The 15,776-nt window shown below is 39.6% G+C and overlaps 1 protein-coding gene and 1 long non-coding RNA gene across 6 annotated transcripts in view; one reads left to right on the forward strand and one right to left on the reverse strand.

The window, feature by feature from the left end:
* The first annotated feature begins 483 nt into the window (after positions 1-483).
* Positions 484-15,664, forward strand: LOC134357279 (uncharacterized). The gene is made up of 3 exons (XR_010020586.1): positions 484-632; positions 13,568-13,623; positions 15,633-15,664. It is a non-coding gene; the product is annotated as an uncharacterized LOC134357279 (long non-coding RNA).
* epb41l4a (erythrocyte membrane protein band 4.1 like 4A) overlaps positions 1,488-15,776 on the reverse strand; it is a 236,026-nt gene continuing 221,737 nt past the window's right edge. For 4 of the 5 annotated variants that reach the window (XM_063069160.1, XM_063069159.1, XM_063069157.1 and 1 more), the window contains 4 exons: positions 14,813-14,881; positions 13,554-13,664; positions 9,116-9,203; positions 1,488-2,161 (listed from right to left, as the gene is read on the reverse strand). In XM_063069160.1, the coding sequence (XP_062925230.1) occupies positions 2,033-2,161; positions 9,116-9,203; positions 13,554-13,664; positions 14,813-14,881 (397 nt within the window). In that variant the 3' untranslated portion in view covers positions 1,488-2,032. The remainder of the gene's footprint in view (positions 2,162-9,115; positions 9,204-13,553; positions 13,665-14,812; positions 14,882-15,776) is intronic. The other variant, XM_063069158.1, reaches the window with a different exon arrangement.

A 15,776-nucleotide genomic window follows, 5' to 3' on the forward strand; every position in this document is an offset into this window, starting at 1 on the left:
TAACGAGAGTATGTTGGACCTCCAGGTGGTCCATAGCAGGGGCGATTGATAAGTTTGTGGCCTAAGGTAGAAGGAGATGAGTTATGCTGCTCTCGTTATATGCACATGCAGTTCAACTCTTTGAGTAATTATGCAGAAAGTTTGAAGTTAATAACTCATCTCCTTCTACCTTAGGCCACAAACTTATCAATTATTCCTGCTGTGGACCACTTCTAGAGGTCAAAGACGCCGACTTCTCCAAAGAAGGGATGCGTATGCTCCACGACCGCTGGATTAAGTGTGTAAATGTAGGAAAAATAAATGTGCTAGGTTTTCTAAAATTGACTCCTTCTACTTTAGGCCACAAACTTATCATTCACCCCTTGTATTGCTGAGTTGGGAATTCCTCCATTAAAAACAGATTGCTTTATTCTCTCATTTAAAAGCATCAGTAGCTGACTACTGTTACCAATAGCTGACTTATGCTTGCCGACAGCAGCTATACTCCAAGCTCAGGAATTCTGCCCTGCTGGGAACCAAGTGAGCGCAGCTGAAGCAGTCACTCCATGGCCGCAACACTGATGAAGAGTGGGAGAAGAAGCAGCCATTAGGGACGTGGAAATCAGAGAGGGAACGGAGAAACAAAGCAGAAGGTAGGGAAACTGGTGGGGCGGAGGGGTGGAGGGGTGGATAAGAATTGAAAATCAGGAATAGCCAGTACTGACAGCTATAAGCAACGGGAATGGCGTTTGTAACAGCATGATCAGGCTACTACAACATCAATGTCAGGGAAATAATGGAAATAAAATCAATGTTGCAGAGGGGCCACCTGAATTTTCATATTGTTCTGGATTTTCTGCATGATACAAATTTTGGTGAATTGTAAGCAAATACTCATAGGAACCAATTGATCCAAGTCCTGTTGGTAGTTCAAATGCCATAATGATAATGTTATCCTATGCATAAAATGCAACTAGAGCAATGACATGTGAATTGAGGCAAGAAGTAACTGGTCCATTGTTCCAGTGGGGTGGTCTTGCACTGGGACTGATGTAAAATCTAAATGTACTCCTCTTATGTGCAATATACACATATAAGTACAGGCACTATGCTTCCATGATCCATTTATGTGGCTTTTAACTTTTGTAAGTACATTTTAGTTTCATGAATGTTCAATATGCACTTGCATGTTCTGAAGAATTCACAATACGCTTAGAAAAGTGTGCTAAAATTCAGCTCTTCTAAATAATAAGTATTAGTTTTCAATCATTTGCATTGATTTTAGTAAGATTGAATTTAAGTACATCCAAATCAAGGAACTGTTATTCTCAGGATGTTACCAGAAATTAAATTATTGAGATAATCATTATTGAGTAGTCATTCATTGTAAGCTGTTCTCTCATCAGGAAGTTACTTGTAACAAGTATTGACCTTACTAAATTTTTATTTAAGTAAAGAATAAAATATGGTCAGTTTAAACTCAGTCCATATAAAAAGATATCCGCAATAAATGGTAACATTTATTTATTGACAATACACTAGCATCTAAACAAATATTCCTGCAAACTGGAAATACTAAACAAATAGTACTATAAGATGTACGGAGACATATAAAAACTGCACAAACCATTCATTTCTAAGACGAAATAACAATATTTTACCTGATGCATTCAATTAAGGGTAATATCATGAGAGCACTGTATAGAAAGTATTGAATGCAATAGATAAACATTCCAGTGTTAAATAAATTTGTATGCTTTACCTTTGTTCAAGTGTATTGATGATCAGGAATGAAAATTTCAGTACAAACAGAAGTGTAGAAAAGTCTTCTATTGCTGCATTTAGAAAATATATTTAAAAAAGGAGGTACTTGGTCCCAAAGTCTGTCATCAATATATTTGAGATCAGTATAAAATCCAGAAGAAATAGGATGTATTGTAATAAAACAATGTCAAAACAAGTTTTCACTCAAGGCAATATTATTGTGGCAAATAGAGTTGTCCGTACATCAAGGCCTGGGCAACAATTTCTTCAGATGACAAGTTAATGATAATCAGCTGTCATTCTTTATCCTCGGTGTCTGTATAGTTCGAGAAGTTTTAACATTGTATTTTGAATCCCAGTTATCACTTGCAGTCTGCAGCTTTCTTTCTGTTGTACTTCCTTCAAGTTTATTTCGCTTCTAATTGTAGCAGAATTTAAAGCAAATGTCATAGCAATTCATTTATTAATATGCAATTTTCATACCACCAAAAAGAAAATTAGTAACCTTGTTTTTAAGTGTGATAATAATTGTACTCAGTCTTTTCAAAATAAAGAGATTACATACTTCATCTTAAAATAAGTTCTATTTCCAAAATTACATGTAACTATAGTTTTACTATTGTGGTTCATTATATCATCTACAAATTCTGAATTCAAAGTGCCCATTCTTTATCAATTAATCTCTTGATTAATAATTACAGAAGTGGGAAAATTATGTGAAAAATCAACACAATACGTTAAGACATTTCTAATGACTGTATATAATGACATCATGACTTTATTCATATTGGAGTTCATGATTTTTGTTTAGAATTTATAAGATATGAAGATAATATGTGAATCATAAATTCTATAATTCACACTGACTGACATATTAGAAATGACAATGAGAAATCCAAACTACCTGGAGAATAGTCAAGTACTTAAGCATAGTTAAAGAAACATGAATTACTTGGAATTCCTCAAGTTTTTTTTTCAAAAGGTTGATTCCTTTTCAGAAACCAAAGCACAAAAGTGAGGCTCATAGATTGACAGATATGATGTTGTGGGCATTAATGAGCTGTGATTGAAAGAAGATTCTAGTTGGGAGCTTAACATCTACAGATACAAATTGTATCAAAAGGACAGGCAGGTAGGCAGAGGGAATGGGGTGGCTTTGTTGGTATAAATAAATTAAATCAATTCCTTAAAAAGAAGCGACATAGGATTGGAAGATGTAGAATCCTCAAGGATAGAGTTAAGAAACTGCAAGGGTAAAAAGACCCTGAGAGGAGTTGTAATATGATAGAATTCACCCTGCAGTTTGAGGAGGAAAAGATAAAATCAGATGTATTAGTATCACGATGGAGTAAATGGAATTACAGGAGAATGAGAGAGGAGTTGGCCAAAGCAGCTTGGAAAGGAGACGCCAGCAGGGATGAAAGCAGAACAGCAATAGCTGGAGTTTCTGGGAGCAATTCGGAAGGTGCAGATACATCCCAAATATGAAGTATTCTAAAGGAAGGAGGAGGCAATCGTGGCTGATAAAGGAAGTCAAAAGACAGTATAAAAGCAAAAGAGAGGGCAAAAAAAACAAAGTAGTGGGAAATTAGAGAATTGGAAAACTTGTAAAAACCAATAGAATATAACGAAAAAACCATAAGGAGAGAAAAAATGAAATAAGAGGGCAAGCTACCAATAATATAAAAGAGGGTACCAAAAGCCATTTCAAATATATAAAGAGTAAAAGAGAAGTGACAGTAGATAACAGACCATTGGAAAATGACAGTGGAGAGGTAGTAATGGGGAACAAAGAAATGGTGGGTGAACTGAAAAAGTATTTAGCATCAGTCTACATTGTGGAAAACACCAGTAGTATGCCAGAAATTCAAGAGTGTCGAGGGGCAGAAGAGCACGTAGTTGCTATTACTAAAGGCAAGGTGCTTGGTAAGCTGAAAAGTTTTAAGGTAGATGTGTCACCTGGACCAGAAGGACTGCACCCATGGATTCTGATAGAGTAGCTGAAGAGATTGTGGGTGCATTAGTAACAATCTTCCAAGAATCACTAGATTCTGGAATGGTTCCAAAGAACTGGAAAATTGCAAATGCCTTTCCACTCTTAAAGAAGGGAAGGAGGCAGAAGTAAGGAAATTATAGGCCAGTTAGCCTGATTTCAGTGGTTGGGAAGATGTTGGAGTCTACGATCAAGCATGAAGTTTTGAAGTTCATGGGGGCCCATGATAAGATAGGCCAAAGTTAGCATGGTTTCTTTCAGGGGAAATCTTACCTGACAAATCTTTGAGGAAATAACAGGCAGGATGGATAAAGGAGAGTCAGTGGATGTTGTTTACTTGGATTTTCAGAAGGCCTTTGACAAGATGCTACACATGAGACTGCTTAACAAGGTAAGAGCCCGTGGTATTACAGGAAGATATTAGCATGGATAGAAGATTGGATGCTGGTGACCAGTGGTGATCCACAAGGGTCGGTGCTGGGGCTGCTCCTTTTCATGTCGCTGATCTGGATGATGGAATTGATGGCTTTGTGGCCAAGTTTATGGATGATACAAAGATAGCTAGAGGGGTAGATAGTGTTGAGGAAGTAGAGATGCTGCAGAAGGACTGAGACAAATTGGGAGAATGGGCAACAAACTGCAATATTGTGTAAGAAAATGTATGGTTAGGCACTTCGGTAGAAGGAATAAAGGTGTAGACTATTTTCTAAAAGGAACGAAAATTCAAAAAGCAGAGATGCAAAGGGACTTGGTGAAGGATTCCCTAAAGGTTAACTTGCAGGTTGAGTCAGGATGAGGAATGCAAAAGTAATGTTAGCATTCATTTTGAAAGGACCAGAATATAAGAGCAAGGCTATAATGCTTGAATTTAGTGAAGCAGAATCAGCAAAGCTTCATGAAGGAGAAACTGTGCCTACATATTTATTAGGTTTTGAGGGGGTATTGAACAGAATAGAATATAAAAGCAAAGATCTAATGCTGAGGCTTCATAAGGCATTGGTCAGACCGCACTTGGGAGTATTCTGAGCAGCTTTGAGCCCCTTAACGAAGAAAAGATGTACTGGCATTGGAGAGGATCCAGAGGAGGTTCACATGAATGATACTGGTAATGAAAAGGTTATGGTATGAAGAAAGTTTGATGGCTCTGGAGTGGGAAGGAGAACAGCCAGAGGTCATGGTACATATTGGTACCAATAACATAGGCAGGAAAGGGGAGGAGGTCCTGAAAACAGACTATAGGAAGTTAGGAAAGAAGTGCATGACCTCAAAGGTATTAATCTCAGGATTACTCCCTGTGCCACACAACAGTGAGTATAGGAATAGAATGAGGTGGAGGATAAAAGCGTGGCTGAGAGATTGGAGCAGGGGGCAGGGATTCGGATTCCTGGATCATTGGGACCTCTTCTAGGGCAGGTGTGACCTGTACAAAAAATACGGGTTGCACTTGAATCTGAGGGGTCCAATATCCCAGCAGGAAGGTTTGCTAAGGCTATTGGGGGGAGTTTAAACTAGAATTGCTGGGGGGTGGGAACCGAAATGAAGTGACGGAGGAAAGGGAGGTTGGCTCACAAATAGAGAAAGCTTGGAGACAGTGCGAAAGGAAGGATAGGCAGGTGATAGAGAAGGGATGTGCTCAGACTGATGATTTGAGATGTGTCTATTTTAATGCGAGGAGTATTATGAATAAAGCAGATGAGCTTACAGCGTGGATCAGCACTTGGAGCTATGATGTTGTGGCCGTTACAGAGACTTGGATGGTGCAGAGGCAGGAATGGCTACTTCAAGTACCAGGCTTTAGATGTTTCAGAAAGGATAAGGAGGGAGGCAAAAGATATGGGGGCATGGCACTGTTGATCAGAGATAATATCACTGCTGCAGAAAAGGAGCAAGTTATGGAGGGGTTGTCTATTGAGTCTCTGTGGATGGAAGTTAGGAATAGGAAGGGGTCAATAACTCTGCTGAGTGTTTTTTATAGACCACCCAATAGTAACAGGGACATCGAGGAGCAGACAGGGCGACAGATTCTGGCAAGGAGTAATAATAACAGGGTTGTTGTGGTGGGAGATTTTAATTTCCCAAATATTGATTGGCATCTCCCTAGAGTGAGGGGTTTAGATGAGGTAGAGTTTGTTAGGTGTGTTCAAGAAGGTTTCTTGACACAATATGTAGATAAGCCTACAAGAGGAGAGGCTGTACTTGATCTGGTATTGGGAAATGAACCTGGTCAGGTATCAGGTCTCTCAGTGGGAGAGCATTTTGGAGATAGTGATCACAATTCTATCTGCTTTACCATAGCATTGGAGAGGAATAGGAACAGACAAGTTAGGGAAACGTTTAATTGGAGCAAGGGGAAATATGAGGCTATCAAGCAGGAACTTGGAAGCATAAATTGGAAACATATGTATGTTCTCAGGAAACATACGGAAGAAATGTGGCAAATATACAAGGGATATTTGCGTGGGGTTCTGAGTCGGCACGTTCCAGTGAGACATGGAAAGGATGGTAGGGTACAAGATCCGTGGTGTACAAAGGCTGTTGTAAGTCTAGTCAAGAAGAAAAGAAGAGCTTACGAAAGGTTCAAAAAACAAGGTAATGATAGGAATCTAGAAAATTATAAGGCCAGCAGGAAGGAGTTTAAGAATGAAATTAGGAGAGCCAGAAGGAGCAATGAGAAGGCCTTGGCGGACAGGATTAAGGAAAATCCCGAGGCATTCTACAAGTATGTGAAGGGCAAGAGGATGAGAGATGAGAGAATAGGACCTATCAAGTGTGACAGTGGAAAAGTGTGTATGGAACCGGAGGAAATAGGGAAGGTACTTAATGAATACTTTGCTTCAGTATTCACTATGGAAAGGATCTTGGCGATTGTAGGGATGACTTGCAGTGGACTGAAAAGCTTGAGCATGTAGATATTAAGGAAGAGGATGTGCTGGAGCTTTTGGAAAGCATCAAGCTGGATAAGTCACTGGGACTGGATGGGATGTACCCCAGACTACTGTGGGAAGTGAGGGAGGAGATTGCTGAGCCTCTGACAATGATCTTTGCATCATCAATGAGGATGGGGGATGTTCCAGAGGATTGAAGGGTTGCGGATGTTGTTCCCTTATTCAAGAAAGGGAGTAGGGATTGCCCAGGAAATTATAGGCCAGAGAGTCTTACTTCAGTGGTTGGTAAGTTGATGAGAAGATCCTGAGAGGCAGGATTTATGAACATTTGGAGAGGCATAATATGATTAGGAATAGTCAGCATGGCTTTGTCAAAGGTAGGTCATGCATTACAAGCATGATTGAAATTTTTGAGGATGTGACTAAACACATTGATGAAGGTAGAGCCGTAGATGCAGTACATATGGATTTAAGCAAGGTATTTAACAAGGTACCCCATGCAAGGCTTATTGAGAAAGTAAGGAGGCATGGGATCCAAGGGGACATTGCTTTGTGGATCCAGAACTGGCTTGCCCACAGACAGGTTATATTCTGCATGGTGGTTGGTGACCAGTGGTGCGTCTCAGGGATCTGTTCTGGGACCACTACTCTTCGTGCGATATAAATGACCTGGATGAGGAAGTGGAGGGATGGGTTAGTAAATTTGCTGATGACACAAAGGTTGGGGGTGTTGTGGATAGTGTGGAGGCTGTCAGAGGTTACAATGGGACATTGATAGGATGCAAAACTGGGCTGAGAAGTGACAGATGGAGTTCAACCCAGATAAGTGTGAGGTGGTTCATTTTGGTAGGTCAAATATGATAACAGAATATAGCATTAATAGTAAGACTCTTGGCAATGTGGAGGATCAGAGGGATCTTGGGGTCTGAGTCTATAGGACACTCAAAGCTGCTACGCAGGTTAACTCTGTGGTTAAGAAGCCATACGGTGCATTGGCCTTCATCAATCGTGGGATTGAGTTTAAGAGCTGAGAGGTAATGTTGCAGCTATACAGGACCCTGGTCAGACCCCACTTGGAGTACTGTGCTCAACTCTGGTCACCTCACTACAGGAAGGACGTGGAAACCATAGAAAGGGTGCAGAAGAGATTTACAAGGATGTTGCCTGGTTTGGGGAGCATGCCTTATGAGAATAGGTTGAGTGAACTCGGCCTTTTCTCCTTAGAGCGACGGAGGATGAGAGGTGACTTGATAGAGGTGTATAAGATAATGAGAGGCATTGATCATGTGGATAGTCGGAGGCTTTTCCCCAGGGCTGAAATGGCTAGCACGAGAAGGCATAGTTTTAAGGTGCTTGGAAGTAGGTACAGAGGAGATGTCAGGGGTAAGTTTTTTTATGCAGAGAGTGGTGAGTGCGTGGAATGGGCCGCCAGTGGCGGCGGTGGAGGCAGAAATGACAGGGTCTTTTAAGAGACTCCTAGATGGCTACATAGAGCTTAGAAGAATAGCGAGCTATGGGTAAGGCCTAGGTAGTTCTAAGGTAGGGACATGTTCGGCACAGCTTTGTGGGCCGAAGGGCCTGTATTGTGCTGTAGGTTTTCTATGTTTCTGTGTTCTACGCAACCCAAGATTACTAACAAAGTACCAGGAAATTCTGTAATTCTAAATAATAAAAACCTTCTGAGAGGGGTGGAGGAACATTGGGCCATTGTAATGGATGGATGTCCACACATCAGTTAGGTAGCAGGTCAGCTAATAAAGTGATTAAAAAAGCATACAGAATGGTTTATTATCCAAAGGATGGAGTCTTAGAGCAAGAAAATTTTGCTAGGACAGTACACTAGTTAGGTCATTGGTTGAGTGCTACAGATAGTTTTGATCTACACTTTACGGGAAAAAGATGCAGAGAAAATTCAAATGGATTTTGTCACTGCTGGAAAATTGTAGCTGTGAATAGAGACTGGATAAGCCAATATGCTTTCATCTGGAATGGGAAGGTGAGGGAAAACTTAATTGATATGTAGAAAAGTATAAGTGGTCTAAACAGGAATGCTGTTTTTTTATTAGATGAATGAAAAAATCAGAGGGATAAGTTTAAAGTAATTGGTTGGAGGTTTAGAGGCAAGTTGAGGACAGTGGCTGGCCATATGACTGGACCTCTCATTGCCTGAAAAGTGACTGAGACAGAGAACCTTATCGCATTTAAACAGCTATTTGGTTAAAGAGTTGTGAGTTAATTTTGGAAGCGGGATGTGTGGGAATTAGACTGAATAGCACTTTTTCTTTTTTGTTGTAAGTTTTATATAATTCTTTGATTCTGTGGAGAATTAGAAAGTACAGGCCAAAGTTCCTAACTTGTGTCTTCATCCAGTAAGCTATGTTCTTCCAATCATATAATCAGATTCAGGTACATTCTCCAGTGCTGAGAGTATTTTCTTCACTATTACACAGTGTGACTTTCAAAATATACTATTAATGATTTTTATAAAACTTACTTGATTCAATGGTGCAGATGATCCACGAGGACCGTGAGCATCTGAGGCACGGGTCACAGGCAGTGGGGGCACAAGGTCTGTTCTAGAACTGAAAACAAATGGATATGTTTGCTCTCTTATAACTTTATATTCTGAGGCACTAAAATTTGCATTAAACAATAATCAAACCAGTTTTATTTACTTAAGCACAAAAACTATTTTTGCAGAACGCATCATATACAGTGCCTATGAAAAGTATTTACTCGCGCCCACCCCCAGAAATTTTCATGTTTTATTGTTTTACAACATTGAATCACCGTGGATTTAATTCGGCTTTTTTGACACTGATCAACAGAAAAAGACTTCCATGTCAAATTTTCCTGTAATATTGATACTTAACATATTCCTCTGTCTGCTATCTAACTGTGACATTATAAACAAATTGATCGGTTCAGATTGTACTTTAAAACCAAAGGAATGTCATTAAGAATACATTTTTATTATTTCTAGGCTATAGGTTTGGAAGGCTGTGCAGTGGCTACTGAGATCTACATAAATGAACACTGAATGAAGGGAAAGAGTCTCTATCTTGTGACCTGATAGAAATGGTTTCAGACAGCTTAAAATCAGTTCATGCTATGCATGGACTCAGCAATAAATTTGCCATTTAACTTACCATTAATATAACAATCATTCAGAGATTGCCTTTGAAAATAGAAATGTCTTAAGCTAATGCTTTAAGTACACTTTAAAAATTAAATCTGACTACATTGTGAAGGCTAAATAATAAGAGCTTTATTCTACACGCAAATATATTTCATCTCACTTAGATGCACTTTCTGCTAACTGGCTATTAAGTTCTAAAGACAAGATATTGGGCCAGAACCTCCTGATAATTACAGAGAGACTGTACAAACCCCTCACAGAGAGACCGTACAATCTCCTCACAGAGAGACCGTACAAGCCCCTCACAGAGAGACCGTACAAGCCCCTCACAGAGAGACCGTACAAGCCCCTCACAGAGAGACCATACAAACTCCTCACAGAGAGACCGTACAAGCCCCTCACAGAGAGACCATACAAACTCCTCACAGAGAGACCATACAAACCCCTTACAGGCAGTCACAGAGACCGTACAAACCCCTTACAGGCAGTCACAGAGAGACCGTACAACTCCTTACAGGCAGTCATAGAGGGACCGTACAAACCCCTCACAGAGAGTCCGTACAAACTCCTTACAGGCAGTGGTGGGAATTGAACTCAGGTTGCCTGTACTGTAAAGCATTGTGCTAACCACTATGCCACCGTGCCACGCCAAAATTATGGGGAACTGACAAAGAAGAGGAGTTGAAGCCAGCATGCATCAGCCATGATTATACTGAATGGTGGGGCAGGTTTGAGGGGACAGAGGGCTGACTGCTACTCTTATTTTCTTATGTATTTATAGTCATGATTTCTAAGCAATACAGAGTTAGGTGCAGAGAACCACATTATGCAACTTAACAAGATAAACAGCTTTGAGCACAGTTATAACTTTCAGGGGATCATAGATAGTATGGAAAGGTGCAGAGAGATTTAAAAGAGATCTGTAATGCTGTGATGTCCTTTGGAAGGGGTGTTTTTGACAGTGAGTACACTATACATGATCCCATTTTGACAAAGTACAAGCAATCAACAAGACCCTGATGGCCCGTAACAGAGACAAAGTTATTTATGGTGTGGCCTAAAAAACCACAAGAATTTCTTGTTATTTAAGAAATATAAACATAGAATAGAGATGTTTGATTTCTGTTCATCATAGAATAGAGCCGAATGCAGATCATGTTAAAACTTTCTAGATTGTTAGTTAAAGATCAACTGCAATATTGTGAACCATGATTCAGGAAAAATAAAAATGCTTGAAATAGGAGATAGAGGAGGTTACCCAGGTAAGAGACTGAAATGAGAAGGGACTGAAACAGACAGAACTCTGTTATTTGTAACAGTGAAGGTTAAGGTGACCTTATGGAGATTTGCGAGAAGTTGAGAGGTTATGATAGAGTATGTAAGAGGACAAATTATTACTTTTATGAAATAAGCCGAGTAATCTGTAGGCAATGCCCACAGCTTAAATTATTGTTGGCATAAAATCCAGTGAGAGATGAGAAGAATTTGTTTTAAAGTTGTAGAGTAATATTGCAGAGCAACAGGCCTTTCAGCCCAACTCATCCATGCTGACCAAGGTGGCCACCTAAGCTAGTTCCACTTGTCTGTTTTTAGCCCATATCATCATCAGGGATTCCCACCATGCATGAAGACCCACACTTCAAGGTTCAACAACAGCTTCTCTTCCTCTTCATTTTGGTTCTTGAACTGACCTAAAGTTTCAGACGATATTTATTTTTCTTTCTCTCAACTTGCACTAGTATGATGTTTATTTTGTTATGTATGTTACGTACAATATATGTTAATTTAACTTTATATTTGTCATCTTTGTAGTGTACTGTGCTGGTGCTACTGAAATAAAGCTAATTTTTTACAGCATTTATACCTGCGTATGCACGCCTGTGATAATAAATTTGAACCTGAACTTAAACATCCTGTCCATGTTATCTGTACAAATGTCTTTTACATTTTATTATTGTCACTGCCTCAACCACATCTTCTGGCAGTTCGCTCCATTTAGATACCACCCGAATTTTACACACCTCTAAGGTCAACTCCCCAGTCTCCTATGCTCCCAGAAATAAAGTCCTAGCCTGCCCAATATTTCCCTGCAATTCAGGATCTTGAGTCTTGTTAACACTCTTGCACTCTTTCCAGTCTTCCTCGCACTCTTTCCAGTCTTCCTCGCACTCTTTCCAGTCTTCCTCGCACTCTTTCCAGTCTAAAATGATGCCTTTGTACCCGCCCCAACCACTTCATCTGGCAGCTCATTTCAGATACTCATCATCCTCTGTGTGGAAAAAGTTGCTGTTAGGTACCCTTTTAAATTTTGCCCTCTCACCCTAAACCTATGTCCCCTAATTTTGGATGTTCCTACGCTGGGGAAAAGACTTATCGTCCATCTTATCTATGCCTCTGTCCTGTGAGGGACGTACCTTATTCTGCTTCTGTTGTGATTGGTTAGTTTAGAAACTGCAGCTGCTTTTCCCATTGGTTAACTGCCTGGTGTCCAGTTTCAAATATCCTGGGTATAGAGAGAGCACGTGTGGGTGGTTCTGTCTCTCTCCCTTTGTTTTAGCCAAGTGGTGGACATGACCATTGGGAAGTTATGCTCTGTGCGCACTTTTAGCCAAGTAAATTTGTTGAATATTCAGCTTTGTAGTCTCTGTAACTTAGGGAACATGAATGTTTGGTCACATTTTTACTGTTTGTAAATAAATAATGAATATACCTATTCGCAGAGACTGCTTTCTGTCTCACTAGATCTGCGAACCTGATTCAACACTATAGCCTCTCATAATTTCAAAGGAATAAAGACTTAGGCTGGCCAATCTCTCCTTGTAAGTCAGGCCTTCCAGCCCTGGCAACATTCTTGTAAATCTTTTCTGCACTCTTTCCAGTTTAACCACATCTTTCCCATAACAGACTCTACTCAGTATGCCAAATGGTCTAATTCTGCATCTTTGTCTTATGGTCTAACAGGGTGACCAAAATTGTAGATAGTACTCCAAGTGTGGCCTCCCCAAAGACTTACTCAACCACATGATCCCAGCATATGAATACAATCATAAGGAAAACAAACAGGAGGTTAAGGAGATTATCAGAGTATGCAGTGACAAACTACAGATGCACTGTTGAAAGTATCCTTACTGGTTGCATCATGGTCTGAAAAGCAACTCCATCTCAATACACAGTAAGGCTGCAAATACCTCCACTCAGATAATATGAACGTTCTTCAAAATATCTCCACTTGCTTTACCTTATCTCCTGAGCAAACATTATTTTCTCCTCAGTAAACACTTAAGAGAATTTAATAACATTCCCCTATCTCCTATGGCTCAAAACATGGGTACCCTGTTGATCCAAGGGTACTTATTCTCTCTCTAGGCACCGTTTTACTCTTAATATATCTAAAGATAGGGACTTTTCTTAATTTTGCCTGCTAGAGCCATTTGATACACTCTCTTTGCCCTCCTGATTTCCCTCACAAGTGTATTCTTAACTTTTTATAGTCATCAAGGGATTCATTTATCATAGACCTCGTAAACCCAATATATGCTTCTTTCTTTTTCTTGACTGGAGCCTCAATATCTCACTAATATTCTGTATTCAAAAGTATCTGACTACTCCCATGGAGCTTCAGATAGAATAAGAATGTTGCTTCTCCACAATACAGTGTTGTTGACTGCAAGTATGTTGTTTGGTGGAGGGTAGCTCTGAAAGGTCCAAATGAAAATGCTTCATATGATCTTTCACACATCTCAATAAACTTATTTGAGCTGAGAGATACAATTATGGATTCAAACATACATACTTTACTTCTGACAGAACAGATCGTTCACCATCGGAACACTGAGAGCGACGATACTGTCGAAAACTTCGAGGTGAGTGTGAATGCCTGATTCGTATCGGGTTACCTTGAGTCCTGGAGACAGAAAATTTTGAAATTATTTGAGAAATAGAAACCAACACAAATGGGAAAAAAAATGTCTTAGGGTTTCTTTCTGGTAAATTATGATTGCATTGGGTGACATTTAATCTTGCATATTTGTCAGACTAAGTTAAAGTGTTACACTTCTCTTCCTAATTTTTTGTTTCCTTCTCGTAGTGCTTCACGCAGGTAGTTCCAGAGGAGTTTGTCGGCTCTCCAGTGCATCCCCTTTGGGACAAATTTGCAAGTGCAAGTCTATTCTTAGCTAGTCACTCAATTGCAAAAGTTCCACGGCATGATCTATTGATCAACAAAGATATTACACCCCTGTTCGTTGGAAAGAGTGGATTAACAGTACAGTCAACATCTGATCCTGGAACATAGCTGAGGATTGCTGAATGTGTAATTCAAGATTCTGGAAAGAATACATCAGACATTGAATAAAGCACCAATTACCTACCAAATTCAAGACCAATTTGAGATTATTATTGCAGTATCCCAGCTACTTCCAACGGATGGACTATAAACACATTTGATGTTTTTGATTATATCTTCCTACATAGACCAGTGCAAAAAACAGTTCAAAATTTTTATGAAGCATGTGGCCTGAAAATGAGCTTTAATTAACTCCATCTGGACAAACACAGCCACTAAAATGAGGACAGAATTTCCATAATTAGGACATCTTGGGAACAAGTAATTTATGTTCATTTGAATATCTACCAATTGCAAGTAAACGAAGCAAGCGTTTGCTTTCAATAATTGAATGATTTATTTAGTTTTGCTCACCTCTATAGCAACCAGTACACTTCATTTTGCATCTTAATTTTCCAAAGCACCATGCTTTTTGATTTTTCTTTATAATTCATTTAATATCTAATTTCAGGTGCGTTTTAAGAAGATGATATCAGAAAGATCAAATCTCAATTACTAATCAGAAAAGACCTTGAGGTTTAGTAAACATAATGACTTCAATGAAACAAAATGTTACGAATCCAATATTAAATACATTGTAAAATCATCTTCTGATCAAAATTGTTTGGACAACATAATTATGCCTGTTTGTAACGATCCATAACATAAAATAAAGCACAGAAAAAGAAAAGCAAGTACATCAGGGTATAATAGCTGAATGAACCTACTCTACTTTGGTGTATGGTATCTCTTTCAGCTCTTCCTCTGTTAAACCAATTGGATCCACCAATTCCCGCCTAGAAAATGGAATTCAAAGAAAATGTGATCTATTATAATAACAATGCAAATGAAATTTCACTTCAGCATCAGGATTTGTGTAGGAAAAAATGGATGACGCTATGTTCTACTTTTCCTGTATCTTTTTCCATCACATCCCCGAACAGCTTCTCCTGGACATTTCAGAGGCTAACACAAAATAATACAGACTTTGGAATCTGGAGCAAAAAGCAAGCTGCTGGATAGACTCAAAAAGTCAGGCAGTGGAGGGACAACCGAGATTTTGAGAGGAGACCTTCGTATGGACTTTAGATTCTGCTCCTTTTACCTAGTCTCAACCGAATCTATTTGAATGTGGCGCAGTATAGCAAAAGATATCTGAATGTCAAAAATACTGGAAGTCTGAGGGGTCTTCACTCTGAAATGTTAGTTCTGCTTCTCTTTCTGATGCTGTTCAGTGTTTACAGCTTTTCTCTTTTCATATGTATAGCAAAAACCACTTGCTTCCTTCAAATATGCACAGCATACACAAGCAGTTCTAATTGCAGAAATAGCAGTACTCGTGTAGGAAGTCCAGCATCTCCACAGACACATCTCTGCAGCCACCCAGGGGAGGAGATGTTGGAGGCAGCATCCATGCTGTGTTGGGGGCTGGCCCCTCCCAGCGGTGTCACTCTCCAGTGTCTGGTCGGTGGAAGACAAGCTTGATTGCATTCATCAGCAATTGCACTAAAGCTTGACGATTGATCTCCTGCATGTTTGTTCTTCCAGAAATGTGGCTCCAGGATAACATCCCATTTACCACGCAGTGTGTGCATTTTTGAAGAAAGAGAGAATGCCAGGAGAGGCATCATTCCTGTAAGAAGTTAAGTGAGAACATCTTCTGTTCTTTGAAATTCAAGAGCGAATAGCCTG

The sequence above is a fragment of the Mobula hypostoma genome, chromosome 16 (assembly GCF_963921235.1).
Source record: "Mobula hypostoma chromosome 16, sMobHyp1.1, whole genome shotgun sequence".
NCBI classification, from domain to species: Eukaryota; Metazoa; Chordata; class Chondrichthyes; order Myliobatiformes; family Myliobatidae; genus Mobula; species Mobula hypostoma.